This window comes from Convolutriloba macropyga, chromosome 2, assembly GCF_964194025.1.
Source record: "Convolutriloba macropyga chromosome 2, txConMacr16.3, whole genome shotgun sequence".
Lineage (NCBI taxonomy): Eukaryota > Metazoa > Xenacoelomorpha > Acoela > Convolutidae > Convolutriloba > Convolutriloba macropyga.
Genome location: NC_134469.1, coordinates 67,626,078 through 67,646,177, shown reverse-complemented (window position 1 = coordinate 67,646,177; position 20,100 = coordinate 67,626,078). Strand labels below are relative to the sequence as shown.

The 20,100-nt window shown below is 37.9% G+C and overlaps 1 protein-coding gene across 1 annotated transcript in view; it reads left to right on the top strand.

The window, feature by feature from the left end:
• Positions 1–20,100, top strand: part of LOC142334636 (E3 ubiquitin-protein ligase AMFR-like) — a 172,188-nt gene that overhangs the window by 136,024 nt on the left and 16,064 nt on the right. The window contains exons 8-12 of the mRNA XM_075382829.1: positions 3,092–3,240; positions 15,382–15,564; positions 15,836–16,349; positions 16,597–16,668; positions 18,065–18,564. Of these exons, the coding sequence (XP_075238944.1) occupies positions 3,092–3,240; positions 15,382–15,564; positions 15,836–16,349; positions 16,597–16,668; positions 18,065–18,564 (1,418 nt within the window). The remainder of the gene's footprint in view (positions 1–3,091; positions 3,241–15,381; positions 15,565–15,835; positions 16,350–16,596; positions 16,669–18,064; positions 18,565–20,100) is intronic.

Here is a 20,100-nt window from a genome sequence, read left to right as displayed (position 1 = left end):
GATGGTCCATGGAGATTCCATGGAAGGCCACTAGCGTCTATGGTGGATATTTTCCGGCAATCTACCGGCTATATTACTAACTGCTGGTGTCCGGACAATATAACCAATACCAAAATACCCAATGACATAACACAATTCCAAACTACCAATGTGCCAAAATACCGGATGCTAAGATACCAATTTCCATTATACTCAATGCCAAACTACTCTTTTTGATTCAATAATTTTAATTTTGAAATTAACATACACTCCCACAATTAAGATACCAATCTACAATTGAGTACAAATTTGACGCAGTTTAAGTGAACAAGCCGCAAAATTTTCACTGAAAATAAATTACTCAAAATACTTTTAGGCGTCATTCTATTTGATTTTGGCCTCAAATAGACGCTTAACACTCGAAATTACTTTGGTACGTCCCAGCAGAACCCATTAACAATAATCTTTGGTGGACACCACTTTCAAAAGAAGTTAGAAACAAAGACTACTTTGCATTGGAAATGCTTCAAATAGAGCTCCTATAAATGTTAAGTTGCGGCCATTACCACTGGAAAACGATTATTATCAATGAAAAACGAGCATAATCATGAAATTGTTCCCTGACAAGTACCAGCAAAACAGATTCTTGGTCAAATGGAGGAGACCGCAAGAGCGGAACAGAATCCGGTCAATAATATAATAATTGCCACCATCAAGGCCAACATCCTTGCATTCGGACTTTTCTGGAGATATATCACTCGATGCTGCAAATCAAAACTTCAGTATTAACAAAGATTTAAGCGGAAAGGAGAACAAGAGCCGAAAGGAATATAGAGTTCTGAATGAAAATCAAAAATATTACGAAAAGTTTCAAAACTGATGATGCTGTTTCATATTTACGTTCAGTTTTTTACTATACACATACCTGAGCTTTTATACCTGTTATATGTTTTTTTGTGGTATTAAATAAATTTATGTAGAAAAGCGTTTCTCAAAAACTAAGAGCTAGACAGCTGATAATTTGACTGTGGATTTTTTCTGTGGTTTAATTTTCTAGATTCCTTAATGGTAGCCATTACTGAAACTTCTTGAACCAGAGGGTGAGTAGAGTAGAGCGAACCAAAGGGTGAGTAGAGTAGATACAATTTTCCATCACAAAAACGTTGAGCTTGGATAACTCGAAAGTCCGAATTTTTTTCAATTATACGCTTTATTGACTTCCTAATGCTAACACTCATCGCTTTCTACGTCAAATATGTCGACTGACCGGATTAAAAAATAACCAATTGCGCATTTGGTTCCAAACAACCCAACCCCGCCGCCCGCACATAGTAAATGGGGCAAAAACAAGACTTGAAAACTAATAAAAAGAGGAGTCACATACAAACTTCAGACTTTTAAAGCTTGAACTCTTCGAGATTTTTAAGTATCGAGGAACTGCGCTCCAATGGGGTCAAAAAACGACAGAAACTAGCAGGCACAGTAAATACTGTCCCGTCAAGTTGTTATCCACCACAAAAAAACGCTGTAGTGTCTTGAATACTACAAAATACCACAAATTTCCATGTCTTTATATCAAAGAAAAACCGCCAAAATTTTTCAGGCATGCAATGCAAAATCAGTTGTTGGGCACAATTGAGAAAGATGAGTCCTGTGGAGGCGAAATAATGATTTGTGGAATTTCACCGGTGATCTGAGTGAAATGCTGAATAAGGTGTAGAGTTGCCGAATTTTTTATCTTATTAATTGCTCTCAAACGAAATTTTTGTAGCACTCAAAATGGTCCCGTAGTCTTCTTTATGCAATTTTTCGCTTGACCAATTTTTCGTTCGACCGTTTAACTTTTCGTCTTCAAAAACGGGATAAAGAGGTAAAGCCCTCAGGGCAAGTTGCTGAGCAGCTTTCTTAGAGCCGTACGCTTTACTAGTCTCATGCGATTCATGGAAATTTTTGAGGAGACATTTTAATTCTGTCCTGCTTGTTAATTGCTCTTGAACGAAGTTCATAGCAATTATTGTAAACGTCTTGGTCTTTTTTATGCAAATTTTTTGCTTGACCATTTTGCGCTTTTCTTCTAGAACATTCTTTGACTTCTCAAGTGATTTTTTCACGCTTTCGCTCTTCATTTTCGAAGGATCTCTATTGCCCGCACTCTGAAGTAAAGCTTGTTGCAATAAAATCGGTTGCACCATAGCAATAAAAAAGGTCTGGTAGCAGAGGGTTTAGTGCATGTGGTTAAGGATCGGGAGGTCAATGCTCCGAATCCCGGTGGGGTCAAAATTTTGTCTACCCGCCTCGTTCGAGAGCAATTCTTCCGACATCGCGGGTTTATGTATGTTAAGGTTCTTTTTCATAGAGCGTTTTTTTCTCAGGTTGTTTCATTTTTATTGAGCGTTTTGAGGATGTTAACCATTTAATCGGGACTGAGGGGACATTATTCTTTGCGGACAGGGCAGCAGTAACTTTTATGGGGTGTGATGTTGTTAGTGATAACGTTGCGATAATTATTCAGACGTTCACGGAAGCGATGCATAATTTCAGATTTGGAACGGTCTTTTTATAATTGATTGATGATGTTCGGGTTGTTTGAGAGTCCAGGAATAGCAGTGACAAACCGTCTGAACCTCACTTGGCCGTGATAGCGTTCCACGATTGTGTGATACGAAAGACAAGTATCTCCGACTGAAGTCATTTATCCCATCTGAAAATATTAATAGACGGGACTAACAAATACAACTTATACATACCATCATAAGGGAACCATGGAAAAATAACAAAGCTGGATTGTAATAATCTCCTGTTAGAAGATAATAGCTCCTGCTCTTGAATAAAGCATCCGCTCGGGACCTTTTAAATCGTAGGTTCTTTTCCGGAATTATGAATTCATAATTAAAAGCAAATCATGACTTGAATTCCGTCTTCTAATTACAGATATGAACTTCTAGGAACATTGATTATTCCAGCTGATGAAAAAATATTAAGCTAAACGCGGTAAATCAACAGAAAACGGTGTATTTTTCATAGAAGTTAATGCATAGCGTTTTGACAAATCTCGATTAAATTTCAAATCAAATCTATTTCACTGTTAATGTCGATTGGATGTTTGTTTTAGATGTGGAGTAACGTGTTTCTGTCGATGGCTTGTCTGGTAATTTGCATGCAAGTGAGACACATTGTGTCTGATATGCAACTCCGTCTGCACAGACACCGAGAATTCTGCCTCGTCACTCGCAACATGGATGCCATGTTCCCTGAAGTCAGGTGCAAACTTTTAAAATGTTTTTTTTCTAGTGCATATAAATATATAAACTGAAGGTGTCGCATGACCGCGTCAGCTCATTAGCCGGCTGTTATTGCGCGTCTATTTTTCACGCCTAACCCCCGAGTCGAAAAAAGTAAACCTTGTAAGATCTTGTAAGATTCTTTCAAGACATTTTTCAAATTTTATAAAAGATTAACGTTTTCTTACAAGATTCTTACAGGATCACTTTTTCTCTCAAGATTCTTAGAAGTTTGACTTTTTCTAGCAAGATCTTGCAAAATTATTTTTTTTTTGAAAAAAACCTTTAGAACCCTAGGTAAAAAGCGCACGAGAATAGCCGCAACTGGCATATCCGACGTTGTAGAAACACATATACCGAAAAACCGCTCTCCTACGTCTTACCCTATAGCGTGAAACAAAAATGTCGGCAAGATTAAGAATTGAATATAAAGAAAAATGAAGAAGCATCACAAAAAAAACAAAGGCATCGTCCTTCGCGATGTTACTTTTTCTTTTTTATATTAGTCCTGTCGGTCTTTTTTATGCGATTTTTCGCTTGACCGATTTTTCGTCTGACGCTTTTGACTTTTCTACCTCCAAATCGGGATAAACAGGTAGCGCCCAGCGTGCATTAGGTGCTCCTGGAGCCTTTCAGCTCAAACTGTTTTGGAGTCTTATACTTATGGTGTGAACAGCGGTTGACCCCACAATGTTGACCCCCCCCCCCACTTTTGCCCTTATTGCCCCCCCCCACCAAGCTGTTGCCCCCCACGCCACTTTCGGACACCCCCCTCTCTACTCATCAGCCCCCGTTGTAACCGACGTGGCTACTGACCAACAACCGATAGATAAAAAGACGCTATTTTTATACTAATTTCACAATTTTTCCAAGCTTTTTGAAAATTTTCCCCATTTTTGAGTTTTTTTTAGCCCTAGGTGTCAAGGAACCTCCTAGGTTACTGCATAGTTTTCAGTGGTAATGGAATGGTTTCAACATTTAACTTTCCAGACGCAGGGTCCAGAAGGGTCTGATAACAACGTCCTTAAGTGTTTGATAACAAGTTACTGAAAAAGTTTTATTTGCCATGGAATAGCTTACAATTTTTTAATATGACAAATTTCTTTGCAATTTTTTTTATTATTTTCGCATTTTCTTGTTCTTTGAAATTTGTTGTTAGTTTTTGGGTTTCCCCAGCCTCAGGAGCCGAGGGACCTCCTCTAGGGTTTGACAATAGGTTACTGTATAGTTTCTAAATGTAACGGAACTTTTTTTTGCAAACTTTTTCAAGTTTCTTAAATTTGTCATTTTGTGTTTCTCCAGCCTCAAGAGCCACAAAACCTCCTCTAGGGTTTAATTATAGGTCACTGCATAGCTGCTAGACGTAATTGAATGTTTTTATATTGAATGTTTTGAATGATTTCATTATTTGCTATTTTTCAATTTTTTTTTGCATCTTTTTGAATTTTTATAATTTTTGCCGGCACCAGGGTCCTAGAGAACTCCTCCAAGGTTTGACGGTAAACTGTTGCATAGTTTCGAGATAAAATGAAATGGTTATCAATATTTAGTGACTCATGCTTTTGCATTTTCTTGATAAAATTTAATTTTTTTTCAAATTTTTGGAAAATTTTTTTGTTTCGAGTTTTTGGGTCTTTATGAGCCAGTGAAACTATTTAAAGCTTGAAATAGGGATAGTGGAAAATATCATGAAACAATGAAATGGTTTTAAATATTTTAATATCTTGAATTTTAGTGAGATTTTTTTTGAGAATTTGCGATTGTTTTCAAAATTTTTGAATATTTTTTTTCTGAGTTTAACTATTTTTATTGGCCAACGAATCTTTTCAAGTCTTGGATATGGGTTACTTGACAAAACTTCAGAGGCGAAATTAGTTTTGAACATTTTCACTGCGAAATCGGGAAGCTTTTCTTTTAAATTTTGCTAATTTGCAAAATATCATATATTTATTTGATTTATATACTAATAAGGCCAAGAAACTTTAAGTTGCTAAAGCTAGCTTCACTAAATGGTAGCTGGCTACTGGCAAAGCCAACTGCTCGACGGTTATTTGAGAGCAATTCCCGCGACGTTAGTCGGTTATGTTTTCTTTGTTTCCGTCTCTTCTTCAATTTCTTTTAAGTCTTTTCCTCGATCCCGGATGTCCTCTCCTCGTCATCCTTAACACAAAAAAACTGAGCAACAAAGTGCAGCGAGAATAATTAATACACAAACGTACATGGGTACCCCATCCCGAAGCAAGCGCAACAGCAAAGCCTCATCTTAGGCCTGCCACAAACACCTAAGTGGGAAGGAAGCAAGCAAGCGCGAAAAGTCTAAAGCCTAAGTTGTGCACCCAAAAAACGAAAGAAGGAGGGTCCAAAAAGCACGCGCAAAAGGTTCTTTGCAACGTTTGAGCTCACGAAAGCGTGCAGTTCTGGTTTTCTTATTCTCTGTTGATGCCATTCTCTTCTATGATTAGAATTTATTGTACTCGCTTGTGCTAAACTTTCTGCTACTTTTTCGAATACACGTTTTGCAAAGCGTGCATGCAAAATCGTTTCGGGCAGAGTTTCGCACAAACGAGTAGATTGAATTCTAACCAGAGAAGAGAATACCATAAACAGAATTAGAAAACCAAAACTAGACAATTTCGTGATCAAACATTGCAAAAAACGACAAATTTTCTCGCTGCCTTGCTCTGCTCTCTCCTGCTTTTCATAAGATGTGATTTCAGGGACACACCAAATGTCTTCTGTTTCTTTTCCGGTGCACATCAAAACCTTCCTTCATTAGGCTTACAACAGAAATACTATTTTGTTGAATATCAACAATAGTTTTGATCCCTATATCTAAATTTGGAAATTTATCAAATGAGTAGCGTCACAACAGTTCGTACCAAAAGCGACATCCCATTAAGATTTCTTCAGAGCCAATTTTGCGCACGTTTTTGACAGCTTTTGGCAGCAAATTGACCGGCAGCAAATTGGAGAAATAATTACTTACCCGAAAAATCTTTCAGCTGAAAATACCATCTCCCAAATCGTCTCCTATTCGCCAATAAGAGAAGGCAAAGCAAATGCTGGATATGTTAACAACCCTTGAAAAAAACTTGAATTATACTACTCGCAGAAGGTTTTTGTGTTTTCAATTACATTCAGGCCTTTCAGATATTTTCGGATGAACTGCATTCAATGCTGCTAATGCACGCCTGATGCTTAACAAATTGTTCAGCTATTGCTTCAAGTTCGATGATGCCTTGTAGAGTGCTAAGCAAACTGATTTGCTGATTCAAAACAAAAAAGCAGAAAATAGCCAAAGATGTCCGTTGCGTCGAGCCTGCTCAAACAAATAGCGAATAGTATGGAGATTGAATGACTGCGGGTTTGCACCACAAAACTCTTAGAAAAACTTTCAAAAAAATGAAAACACTGGAAAGTCAAATTGATTGTCGATTGAAAGAAAAATGATTTCGGCTTTTTCAATTTGAGCTTTTTCCACACCGCAGTCTGAGAGAAGCCTAATGGCAAAACTCATTTGGATTTTAAACAGATATTTTGCAGGGATATTCAAATGAAATCAAATGCTTTCCAAACATTGACCCCTAAAAGTTTAGCTATGTGGCTAACATGAAACGGGATTCTCACGTGTTTAGTGGCTTTTTACTTTTACTTCCTTTAAAAAAACGATTTATTTCATTAAGTTTTACTGTTTCCCAGATAAACCTCATGCATGGGGTCAATGAGACAATCCCGAGGCATTGAATTACTATGGAGAGTTGAAGACTTAACATCATATTTCAAAGGTCATTTTTTCCTGCATACCAAATACGGGTCCTAAAATGTAAATTTTCCCGCATTATGAACTCCTTGCTACAAGAAAGAAGGTTTTATCAAAAGCCAATAATGTAGCAATGAGGACAGAAGAGTAGCCGTTGAATTGAGGCACACAAAGGCAGCATGCAGTGGCTGGCTTGTCTGCAATCTGCAGTCTAGCGATCTGACTCTGCAAGTGAATAAGCCTAATTCATCAAGTTTTGTTTTACGCCGCGAATTTACAACAGACAACAGGAAGTAAAAGTCGGGCTTCGATTTTCCGTACTGGAGACCTAACGTTGAAATGGTAGAAAAATTGCTTCTGAATTTTTGCAGAAGATTTCATATTTGAACCCAAGTGGGCCCTACAGGCAATTGGAAACACCTGGCACTCCTTCGATATAAAGTACAAGCTAAATTTCTTTAGGTTTTAATTGGTTCTACTTAGTTGCCCAAGGGCAGTTATCAGGATAGCTAATTTTTTCGAGGGTTTTTCAAAATGTTTTTTTCGGAAGTGCAAAAGTTTGCCTTTACAAATTTGGTTTTGAATATATCTGACAAAAAAGGACAACTTAATTTCGAAAACAATTGATTTGTTATGGCAGATTTTTAGCAAAGAATTTCAAAATTCTTGTAGGGCATTTTTTGCCATCTTATACTTATCGCAAACCGCTTCATTCTTTCATAAAATTTTGGACCGGCACCAGCAAAGACTTCTTTGGCCCTAAAATAAAGCAAGGCAATCCTTAGAAATTTTTTAACATGATCACCATTTCTGTTTTCGAAATGTTGCAGATCAATTGGTGTAGAAGATAGTAGCTCTAAACTATCCGAAGAAGAGTCACCATCTAGATTACTCCGATCATCTAAATTAATTGCTTTTGAAACAGGTGATAAGGACAAAAAAGGCTGTTGCGACTGCAGGTTTTTACTCATTTTTACTGGACATGAGGAATTAATTTCAGCGAAAATTGACTCATAGTTGGCATACTGTTCTTCTGCACCTGTTGAATAGTCGCTTTAAGGAGTTAGTTTCTCGTATAGAGAACGTCGTGGAGGAAGTTTTTTAAGTTTTCTCTAATTGATATTAGCGTGGTGTTAAAAATTGTTTGTCAGCTATACGTTTTTCCGTTTTCTAGCAGGTTCAGGATTCTTTGGAAAAGGATCACCATGTTTTGTTTTTAAAGGACAATAAAACTCAGGATAAAATTATTAAAAATAACGCCTATTGTAAAAAAACGTTTAATTCCTGGCCCATGGAGTTGATTTTTGTGGCAATGCAATACAATATTGGTTTTTGGCGGTATTCAAGATTTGAGATACATGGTGCCTTGACAACAAAACTGATCCCTTCATCATCCATTGCTTGTTTCTCATTCTACTGTACAAAATTAAAATTTTACTCATCAATTCCAGCTTACCGTTTTTCAGCGAGAAACGCAGCTACGCCTTGTATTACTTTAATTTATGCGGAGTCTTCCTTTGCAAGCAACCCAGTTTGCATAAACGAATCACATGGAAGTTAAATCAGCGGCTTAATTGAACTGAAATCATACTCTCGCTCTATTCACGGTCAAGTAATTTTCAACTTCAACTGCACTTTCGTTCACTGGAAACTGATCTTGAGTTATTATTTTTTTTACCGTTTTTGTTGGGTTTTGAAAAGAGCCAAATGTAATTTTAATTTCTTGGAAAGCACGACCCACCATATGGGAGACAGCATAACGATGCATAAGTTTGCTACATTTATGCGGCAGATTGCCGTTCATAGCTGCGAAAAAGTTCACTTCCAAGATTTTTTCTTACGGAGGGATACTCTAAAGCAGTTGAGGAGATAATTGATCAAATAAGAAAAAAATTTAAGTGAATAAGTCATCTTCTGGAGAAACGTTAATAATATTGAAGCTGTTTTACGCTTTTCTCACAATTTCAAAAGTTTTTCAAAATCAGGCAAAAAACCAAGAGAAACGCAATAAGGCCTGGCTCAGTTGACGCTTTCGCAGCCCTAAAATGAATTACTTCAACAATAAAAAACTCCCTGACAGCAAATTTTCTGCCCACCACCTTTTAATCTTAAGTAAAAAAAAATGCATGCGTCAATTCTTTGTTCAGCTTATTTTTCTCTCGCATTCCCAACACATTGGCAGCATATTTCGCGCTCCGTAACTTCTGTTTAAAGAAACATTGAAGAAAGCGAATTCAAAATGAAAAATGCATTTTCATATCTGACCTCAAGAAAAAATAAAGTACAAATCTGAAAAGACGCCAACTTTAATCGAAGAACAGTTACAGCTAGGCTGTAAACAAGCTTGATTGCTGGCACCAATAACATCAAGCCGGCCAATGTTAAAAATCAGTAGTGCTTGCGGATATGCTGAACTATAATAGAAAAAACAAAAACGATATTTGGTAATACTTTAATATGGTCGAAAGATAAAACCGTAGGTGTCTAGCCGTGCGAAGGAAACGTCTCGACGTTTAAGCACACAAACAAAACTTAGAGATTGAGCGTCTGATTATACTTTATGTTGCATATCTCAAACATACAGAACAACAATTGCTCCATGAACATGGTGTTACTGAATACAAAAAAAGTACCAGAAACAAACAAACTTAATGAACAGGAAGCACCAGGTATCCCTGACGGAGCGCCTTGAGTATATATTAGCCAAAGTTACATAGCAAACAAAATCTACAGTTGCTCCATAGTTTTACTGAGTAAAAGTTTAAAAAAACAGTTACCAAAACCTAATCATGCAAGAAAGTCCAGATGTCACTGATAGAGCATCAGGAGTATATTTTTTAAATTCAGTTTTTATTGTCACTTCTTTTGCCTGTGGGAATATTTTGCGCAACTTGACTAAACCGCTTTTTTGCAATTCAATCACTTGTTGATTCACATGTTTCTCTCGCTCGCTCGCATCTTTTCACAAGTAAATTTTTGCCTGTTGCCGAAAATTGCAGTGCGTGTCTTCAGTGGGAACACGACCTCCGATGAGTTCCTTTTGCTGCTCTATGCAAAACTTACGCCTTTCTTCTGATTCTAAAGTACGTTTGCAATATTTATTGACCGTTCTCTGCGCGTGCTAACTTTTATATCATACAAGTTGTTGCCGTTTTACATGAACTGCTCTTCCCTGACAGCCTCATTCCCATCTTTGGCCATGACTAAACCCTTTCCGTTAGTTTGAGAGTTCTCATGAAGACTGTTGATCCCGTCCATTGCTTTTTTTGCAAAAGTGGGAAACTGGTGCATCAAGCCTTGACGCTATGCGATCCCATAAAATGATGAACTTGCCCCCAAGTTGCATTCTTTAAAAAAGGTTCTTGGTTGACAGCTTGGCAAGTTTGGGAAGCAATAATACGAAAAACCGTTTGCGATTTTGTTGAGACACTAGGAAGCAATCTTGTAATTCTCTGTGTTCTATGAAATAAGTTTTTTAAACAGTTTATTTTTTAAGAAAAAAAGCAAAAGATCCAAACAACTGCAGGCCATTATTCCAGAAAAAAACCTAAATGATGGAAAACCTAAATAATTTATGTCCTCTTCAGCATTGTTCGGTACTGCAGATGGGCTGCATGGTTGATTTTAGCTCTGCGCCTTGTCGTTCCTTTGATGAAATTCAAGGAACTTGTATAAGTCCGAAATCTAAATTCCGATTGTCACGCAGATTGATTTTACAAAATCCGAACGATCCTCTGATTCCAATCTCGTCTCTTTGGAGAGCTTTGGGGCTCAAATTCGTCATCAGAATGGACTTTGCCTACAACTTTTCGAACAATCTCTCCAACCTTGATCCGGCTAGAATTGATGCTCTAATTTTAAAATATCCTGGCGCAGAACCTATTTTTGCTCTTACTCTCACAAACCATCGCTCTGAACTCGCTGAAGTTCTTACCGCATTTGATTTGCAGTACGTTTTTCTCTTCGAGCGAAATCTTGCTATTATTAGAGAATTTGTTGGTCCAACGTGGAATTATATGCTCTAACTTTCTTCCATCAACTTCGAAATAAAACAAACAAATATCCGAATGGTTTTTCGCAGTCATCAGCAGCTTTGCGAGCGTTTTTTCTTTTGCTGCCATCCTTTCTGATCGCTGTGGTTGCTGAGAGAGGGCTTGACTTGAGATAGGGCTTGCTGCGAGAGGGCTTGACTTGAGATAGCAGAAAAACTAAAAATGCCAATTTGAGACCATAAATCTTAGTCCGATTAAGCTCGGGCGTAAACGAATACCTCATTTTCGATAAAAACTTAAACAACGAAGACTTTTACTAACAGATATTGCTGGAGGGCACCACTCAAAAGTTGCTGATGTCCCTGAAGAGCATATCAGATTTTTCAACGAGGAATAAAGATTAACAGAGTCTCGGCTAGTTTTGGCAACTAGAATACGTAGAGGAATAAGTTTTGGCTAGTAAAATAGTTTTTAGATTGGTAAATGCAGCAAGAAGGAGAGATCTAAAAATGCACATTGCAATTTATGTGAGTCACCCTATTTTCGGTGCGGTAGTATTTTGGCTCATTTGATTAAGTTTGGCCGTAGAAAGTGAATAGTGGGTGCATGTTTTATAATTCAAGTTGTTCCGTGCTGTTTTGGGAGTACCGTTGTCATGTTTCAGAAGACATGTCCAATTTCAGCGGCACGGTTCGAGTAGTAAACGAGTTAGGGTGTAGTGTGTGGGGTGGGTTGGTATTTGGTAGAATTTGAGAAAATTTAGTTGTAGGAGTTGAACAGTGGGTGCTTCATTTTCAAAACTTTTTCCATTCTAGTCTCGGTTCTCTTAGTTATGTCCCAGAACTCTCAACACAATTTTGTTACAATGAGTGCGGTGGGTGGTTCAGATGTTTGTTTGCCGATTCGTGGGGTTTGGGGCGGAATTTGGTCAATTCCAGGGAATTTCGCCCTAGGAAATGAATAGGGGCGAATCTTTTTTCAAAATTTGGTCTTTGGTTGACTGGGTCCCGTATCCACAAGATCTTGATCTAATTTTTGTGGGTTGCTGCTGATTTTTTTCAATCATAGGGAATCATACCCTCCGAATTGAGAAGTTTGTGCATCATGGGTCGTTCAAAAAACCAGCTGCTATACTATATGGGCTTCAGAGTCACAAGACAGATCTGAGTCTTAATTTTGCTGATTTTGGATCGTTGTGTTTTTATGAGTCTTGAGGTTGTGTGTCGGTCGGATGTATTGCGGCAATTTTTGGTAGCATAAATTTGATGGAGCGCAGCATATGTCAAAAAGAAAACGCTTGCGTTGTACCCTGACTTTGTTGGGATGATGCTCTGGACAGATTGACAAAACTTGCTGCAGAGTGAGAGCTAGTTGCAGCTGCTGGAAAAGTTTTGTAGCTTTCAATGGACAATTTTCGGCAACTCAAATTTTTTCGGCAACTTTTAAACTGTTGGCAGACAGTATTTTTGCTCTGTTGTAAATACAACAATGCCTTTGGCTAACTGACTGTTGATAGGCCCAGTCATCGTGAAGCCTGAAAGCAGTTTTGTTTTGGAATACATTTGCGGCTTTTAAAAATCCCATTATTTTTGTATAAAATTGTTTTTCAGCTTCAAAGATGACCAGTTATTTCCACACTGTTAAACCATGGCATACCGGAGGAAAGTTACTGTGTTGCATGAATGACATGTTTTGAGCACAATGTACAATTCGCCAAAGAAATTTGTTTGAAAATTGGCCGTTAAACGCCACTTAAATTATCGGCAGCTCAACTACTTCAAACCCCTGTAATTAACTTGTAAAAGCGTCTAGAGCATCATCTCAACAAAATCGGGGTGCAGCGCAAGCGTTTTCTCATTGACATATGCTGCACTCATCTACACTCTGCTATAATAAATGAGATCTTTCCCATCACTGCAAAGCTCACGTAGTGTAGCAGCTGTTTTTTTGAATGACCTTTGATGAACAAACCTCTCAATTCTGAGGGTATAGTTGCCTAAAACAAACTATTCAGCCGCATCCTTAAAGTTAAGCCCAAAATCTTGTGAAACATTCCACCTGAGTTTGATTTGATTTCTGAGTTATGGATACGGGACGCCCGGCTACCATAGAGCAAGTTTTGAAATGCATTTTTTGCAACCCTTGTTTATTTCCTTGAGCGAAATCGACCGAAATCCCCCAACCCACACAAATCAACACACCAACATCTGAAACACCCTACCCCTAATAATTTTCCCTAATTAAGTTCTGGAAACTGACTGAGAGTCTCAAAGACTACAATAGAAGTAGTTTTGAAGAAGATATGATGCACCCACTGTTCATTTCCTACGGCCAATATTGCTCAAATTGGCCAGAATACCTCCTCACCGAAACCACACCCTAACTCGTTAACTTTTCAATCTCACGTTACTAAATCTTGAAATGTTATCTGGGATATAATACTCCCCAGACTACCACTGAAATCATTTTGAACAATATATGAAAAATCACTTGTCCATTTTTACCCTACAAATTAGGTCATGTACCGCGACATGACCACCCCGACAACCGAAGCCACACAACCCACACCACATCAACACAAATTGTTGGACATTAATACGGAACTCCTGGGTTCTAATACAGCCCTGTAATATCGGTTCTCAGAAAAAAGAAAAGCGATTTTTTGTTGATCTATGAAATTGGGAAAACCATTTTCTGTTTTATAAGATACAATTAGTCTTATCGTTGGGTTTTGGAATGGCTGATTTTGCCTACAAGAGGAAATTTTGTTGATATAATGTTTTGGGAGAACTGATTTCTATTTTAAAAGAAGACAAAATTGTTATCATCGTTGAGGATGGTTTTGAAGTACCTGATTTTTTCTGCCTAATTCAGTTGAAAGATTTTTTTGTACGCCAGACCTGAAATGTCTGACACTTTTTCGATAATTAACGAGTAATTTTGGCTATAATATCAAAATCAACAGTTAAAGTTTCAAGTTGCAAACAACGTCGGTATGCGTGCGCTTTCTAGGTATGAAAACTGGACCGGAAAAATTTGATTGCGTCTCATTTGAAAAAACGAGCAAAAATTTGGTAAAATTAGTTGCTTTTAAAAATCTCTGGCACTTCTGAAATCTGATTCCTTTTCTGAATTGCAAACTTTTCTTTCAATGTCACCTTGAGTTAATTGAATGCGGATTATGCCGCATTTGGGTGTAATTACCGTTATGCTGACGAATACGCGGCTGGGAAGACTCGAAAAAGCAAAAAAGCGCTTCCTTGTTGATATAAGAACTTGGGACAATCATTTTCTGCCCCATGAAAGATAGAATTAGTCTTACCGTTGAGGAGGTTTTCGAGTGGCTGATTTTTCCTACCAAAAAAGTTAAAAGAAATTTTTTTACGCAAGTCTTAAAATGTCTATGAATTTTTCGATAAATTATCGAGCGTTTTTGGGAAATAAAATGTCGATTTCACCAAATTTGGTTCTCCACTAATCAACTACGTTTATATACATGCTTTGTCCAAGTACGGAGATTCAGCCCAGAAAATGATTGCTTCTCTGTCTTTTGAAATAGACAAAAAACAAAATTTTTACTTGAAATTAGTTGCTTTTAAAAATCTGTTAATGACTCGAAATCAATTCTGAAGCTCACGGAATATCAATTCAACACGGAATATCTTGTCTATTTTTTTCTTAAAAAAAATAGACAAGATATTCCGTGTTGATCTAAGACCTTGGGAAAAACCACTTAATGTTTAAAGAGAAAACAATTTAATATTCTTTGAGGAATGCTTTGCAGTATCTGATTTTGGCTACCCAATCTAGTTCAAAGGGTTGTTTATTGTAGGTCTGATTTTTAAAAGGCAACTGTCTTCTGAAACGAATTTTCAATTTCATATGGGTTAAACTGCTTTTTCTATGGGATGGTGTTGTCAAGTGCCGTTATCTACTCATTTTAGCACGTTTTGATTTTTTTTATCCTAATGGCAAGATTCTTCCAAACGAAGTTAATCTTGCAAGATTGTTACAAGAATATTAAAAGATTAACTCTGTCTTGCAAGATCTTGCAAGAATAACTCTGTCTTGTAAGATTTTAAAAGGTTAACTTTCTTTTCGCAAGAATCTTTCAAGATCTTACAAGATTATATTTTGTTCGCGACTGTCACGACAAGTGCTTTTCGAAAAAAAAAATTGTTGGAATAAACGTAGTATGGCATGTCGCATGGAGCAAATTTCTTTGGTTGGGTGGCTATAGCCTTTCAAATTGAAGAGCGAAGAGAATGATTTTTGTCTGATGCCTCTAAGAGAGAAAGCATTTAGTTTTAGTTCTTTCAGTTACTCTTTCTTTTGGTGTGTTTTTAAAGGAAAAGTCTTGAACTTTTAGGTGTCAAGGAGCAAAGAGAGGAAGCACAGGGACGTCCATGAGAGCAGACGGAGTTGTTAATGAAGACGGGGAGGGTGAAGTAGCTGGAGGTGCCGATAGTGACATCGGCGAGGAGCCCTGCGCAATCTGCTGGGACCCAATAGTTGTCGGGAGGAAGCTGCCATGCTCCCACATATTTCACAGGTTGAATAGGACACACCTTGTTTGTCTATTAGCATAACTACAGCAAACGTTCGTCATGTTTAATTAAAAATATAATTGCTCTTTTGTCGATTAATTGTAATTTGATCGACATCATTGGGTGCTTCAAAGCTTTTGACGTACAGATGTTAGAGAATTGAAAAATTCAAGTTTCTGAACTTCGTATGTTATGCTGTGGAGCTGTTCAGCAAGTTAAATTTCTCATGGCCACAGCCAGTAGATGATAGCTATTAATGAGATATTGTTGGGATAGGTCCTGCCTTCGATCGTGGCTGGTTCAGGACTCAACGTGTCCAACTTGTCGTTTTGTCCTCAAATTGACAACTGAAGCGACAACTGAGAACACTGCGAATGGTGACAGCAACTTGACCAACAATGAGTTGCAATCGAGAAACTCCGGATTTCTGTTGGCCCCAGGGTTGATGACGTCCAGAAGCTCCTCAATTCCATCGACTCCTCTACTACAACAGATTGCGGGAGGTTCTGCCAGAAGGAACTATTTCCATTTTGATGGCAGCAGAATTGCCAGTTGGCTACCGAGTTTCTCGGTTGAGGTCACACATGGATCGACCTCGGCGTCTCCACCTGTTGCAAATTCCAGTGGCCAAAGTGACGAGGGTTCAAGTTCGCAGAGAGAGTACTGGACACATCAAGTGCACGTCCTCTTTCCCCATTTGCCAATTTCTGCAATACAAGAAAGCTTGGCGTCGACCAACTCGATCGAAGTGACTGTCGATCATATTCTGGAGGGCACCCTCTATATCCCCGTAATGACCTCACAGTTACTTAATATTTCTACTAATATGTGATATCTGGCACCTGAAATATCTAAAATTGGACCTGATAAATGAATAATACCTGATAATTGGCATGAAAAAGTGGATTGAACAACACGCAAAAATTCAGTAGCTCTCAAATTTTAATAACTGAACTAATAGTCAACCTTTTGCTCCCTTTATTAGACATATAGACTATGTTCGGCCTTGAGTCTGCTAAAATACCTTGTATTTACAGCCTGGAGCTCGGAATCCCGGGATAGACTATGTAGACGAGGACAACTTTGGAAATGTGAGCAATGCTGCTAAGGTAAGATTGTAACGCGTCTGATCTTGAAGTACCACTCTTTAATTGAAGGCAAACTGATTTTTAGATGCTCTCCAACGATGCTCGAAACTAATATTGTCGTCGTGTGTGCCTTCATAGCCAAAAGTTTTTGCTGGACGGTTTTGACACCTTTTTGAGTTTTGGGTGATCTAAATTGCTCTTTCATTCACAATTTTAAGCAGCTGAAATCAAATCGTGCCCTGTAACGTGCTATGATTCAATTTTTCACTACAAATCGTATTAGAGAACCCAGGGTACGATTTCATCGGTCTCTTCGAGGCAGAGAGCTTAGTTTTAAAGATTGAACTTGGACCTTCACTTCTTTAAGTCTAAGTTCAAACTTTCAAACTAAGAAATCTAACACTTGAATCAGACCGCTATAATTAATTGGCTACGCTCTGGGAGACGGAGACGCTTGGTTTATTTCAACTCCTGTATATTTTTAAGAAGAAAACTTTTCTTTCATTAATCTGCAAAATTGTACTCATATTTTCAATTTCAAATGAAATTAACACTTTTGTACCCTGTTTCTCTAAATACTTTAGAACAAAATCTTAGTCCCCCTCGGGCCTCCCGCCCGGCACTCAGGGGCAAGTGCCTTTGTGTCAGGGCAGTAAATTTTTCGGGCGACTAAGATTTTGTTCGAACATATAAATAGTGGTCTATAGTATTCTCTAATGACGTCATTTGACGCCCCTTAGTGTTTATAATGTCCACTCGCCCAACAAGCTCCTACGCTCAACCGGACTAAAGCAGGCTATAGTAGAGACGAGCCCCTTTCGGGAGAATCGTCAGAGAATCGTCAGAGAATAATTCGTCCTTTAGGCGGTTATGTTTAAATCTTCTGAAATGAACTTTCTACATGGTGCTTTATTGCTGCCGGATCTAAATCGCTTCAAATCTCAATTTAAAACTAAGATCAACTCAAAAATTGAAGGAAATATAAAACTAAATTGGCGTAAAAAAGTGCGACGATGGTGGTTACAATAATTAATTTCTCTCAAACGAAGTTGTAGCAATTATATTAGTGCCGCGGTCGTTGGTATGCAATTTTTCGCTCAACCGATTTTTAGTCTGACCGTTTTGACTGATCGTCCTCAAAAACGGGATAAAGCCCGGAGGTAATCAATTCGCTGAGCATTTCTATTACAGCCTTACACCTTCCTGGTTTCCGGGTATGCGTTGTACCGAAATTGTCGAAGTGACGTAAATTCATGGTGTGGAGGGCGGTGCATTAAATTTGACCCCGCCCCGCGCCGCCTCATTCCACCCGTAACCCTGAGCTAATCTTTGGGTGCATTTAAAAGGCCAACTGCACATTTGCTATGGTTATAATTTTCTGAGACATAATCCATGAAATATTGACATTCAATTTTAGGCAGGGACTACCGATGAAAATACCCAAAAGTCTAGTTCAGACTCAGTTCATAATGCGAAACCAGAGAACGAGGTGACCACTGGCTGTCCATCAACACTATTACAGGGTTCTGAGGATAACCAAATTAATTTGTTAACTGACAATACAACTGATTTACAACAGCAGTCGACCAGGGTACCGAGAGTTCAGGCGGCGAACAGTGAAGAGGTGATTGATGGAGCTCTCATTCTACCGGAAATCCAAATCAAGAATCAAGATACATCAGCAACAAATCTGAGTGGCGAGGTGCGACGCCGAAAGAAGACGTCATCTTCATCGAGCTCTAATCCGGACCACTGTCCAGAGAGAAGCTGTATGAGCGCATCTGATGTTGCAGCTGGTATATCATTTTCACAATCAGGCAGCCGTACTGTATTTGGAGAGAGGTTCTCCAAAAACCCAGAAGAAAGACACATGATTCTACAGCAGCGAAAGGAACAAATGATAGCCAACAGCAGAAGGTAACCAAAATTCTGTTTAATTTCGCTCAAAAGTTTGTAGCATTTATTAATTGCTCTCCCACTAAGTTTTCAGCAATTATTTTAGTCGTGGTCTTTTAATAGCTGCGAAGCTGTAAGCTGAGCGGAGCTCTATTGCGGTGCTCTTGATTTTTTATAGCTGCAAAGCCAGAAGCTGAGCGGAGCTATATTGCGGGGCTCTTGTTTTTTACAATTCAAAGAATTTGAATTGTATTGGGGCGCTGTCTTTTTTTACGACTCGAAGAGGAGTATTGGAGAAGTCCTTTTTTTAGTCAATTTTATTGGAGTGATTTTTGAAGCGGGAAATGAAACGCGTGAAAAAATTTTGAGTGATTTTGGTGCTGAACAAAAGTGAAGAGCGGAGCGAAAAGAGAGTGGTTTTTGTTCATACCGCTGTTTTTGAGAGCGAAAAATTGATGTGTGAAAAAATTTTCTCTAAGCGAGTGAATTTTTTTGTTCACGTGCGGCATTTTCAAGCGGTTTTTTTCCAATTTTTTTTTTGGTTAAGAGGTTTGGTTATGATTTTCTTTTATTTTAAGGCTGGTGTTGGTAGCGGTTTGAAGGTTTCTGGAAATTTATATGAATTTTATGCTAATTCGGATGTTTTTCATGTATTTTGCTGATTTTTGGGCTAATTTTTGCAATTTTTTAACTTTTGTTTTACTGCCGCAAATGGGTATTGAAAAGACCCCTATTACTTGAGAAATTTGTAGTTAACAAATAGTTGCAGTTTTGTGGATATGAAGCAATTTTTTGTTGAGAAATATGACGAAAAATAGCGAAAATTGGAAGTATTTTTCTTAATTTTTTGCAAATTTTCCTTTTTTTCTGTTCTTTAGATACATTTCTTCGCCTATAGTGACTAGCCTATTGTTTTGCGATCATCTGGATACCCTATTGGCTGAAAAAAATTTGTCTTTGGGTTTTTGTGCTTTTGTAATCTTAAAAAATTTATTAACTTTTTCCAGTTTTTTAGTCATGCTTTTTTTTAATGGCCTGGGATCAAGTATTTTTTAAAACTTTTCATGAGTGGTTTTAGTAGGTACTAGTTGTGTTGATGAAGTAATTTTTGACAGAGATGGTTATTTCGGGGTCTCGATTGACGACAAATTTTGATAAGATTTTCATCATATTCTAATAGGCTTGATTTTATAACTTTTTTGGTTTTATGGTTTTGTTTCAAGATAATCCTAAATTGGAGGAGGCACGTTTTATCTGATGAGTATTTGAATGGCATTTAAATGGATTTCCACTTCGAGTCGTTTCCGGAATTCTTCCGGCTATGATTTTTAAGATCTGTTCATACATTTTCATGATTTTTGAAGTCAAATTGGAGTAGTGATTTTGGTCACGCCGAAACAGGAAGTGGAGCGAAAAAGCGAATGGTTTTGCGGCGTGAAATTTTTTTCCTCTAAATTTAAAGTAGAGTGAGAAAACGGTGTTTGAACAAAAATTCGCTTTCGCCCTAGTGGTTTTTTGTTCACATGCGGCAATTTCACTTTGATTTTTACTGTTTTT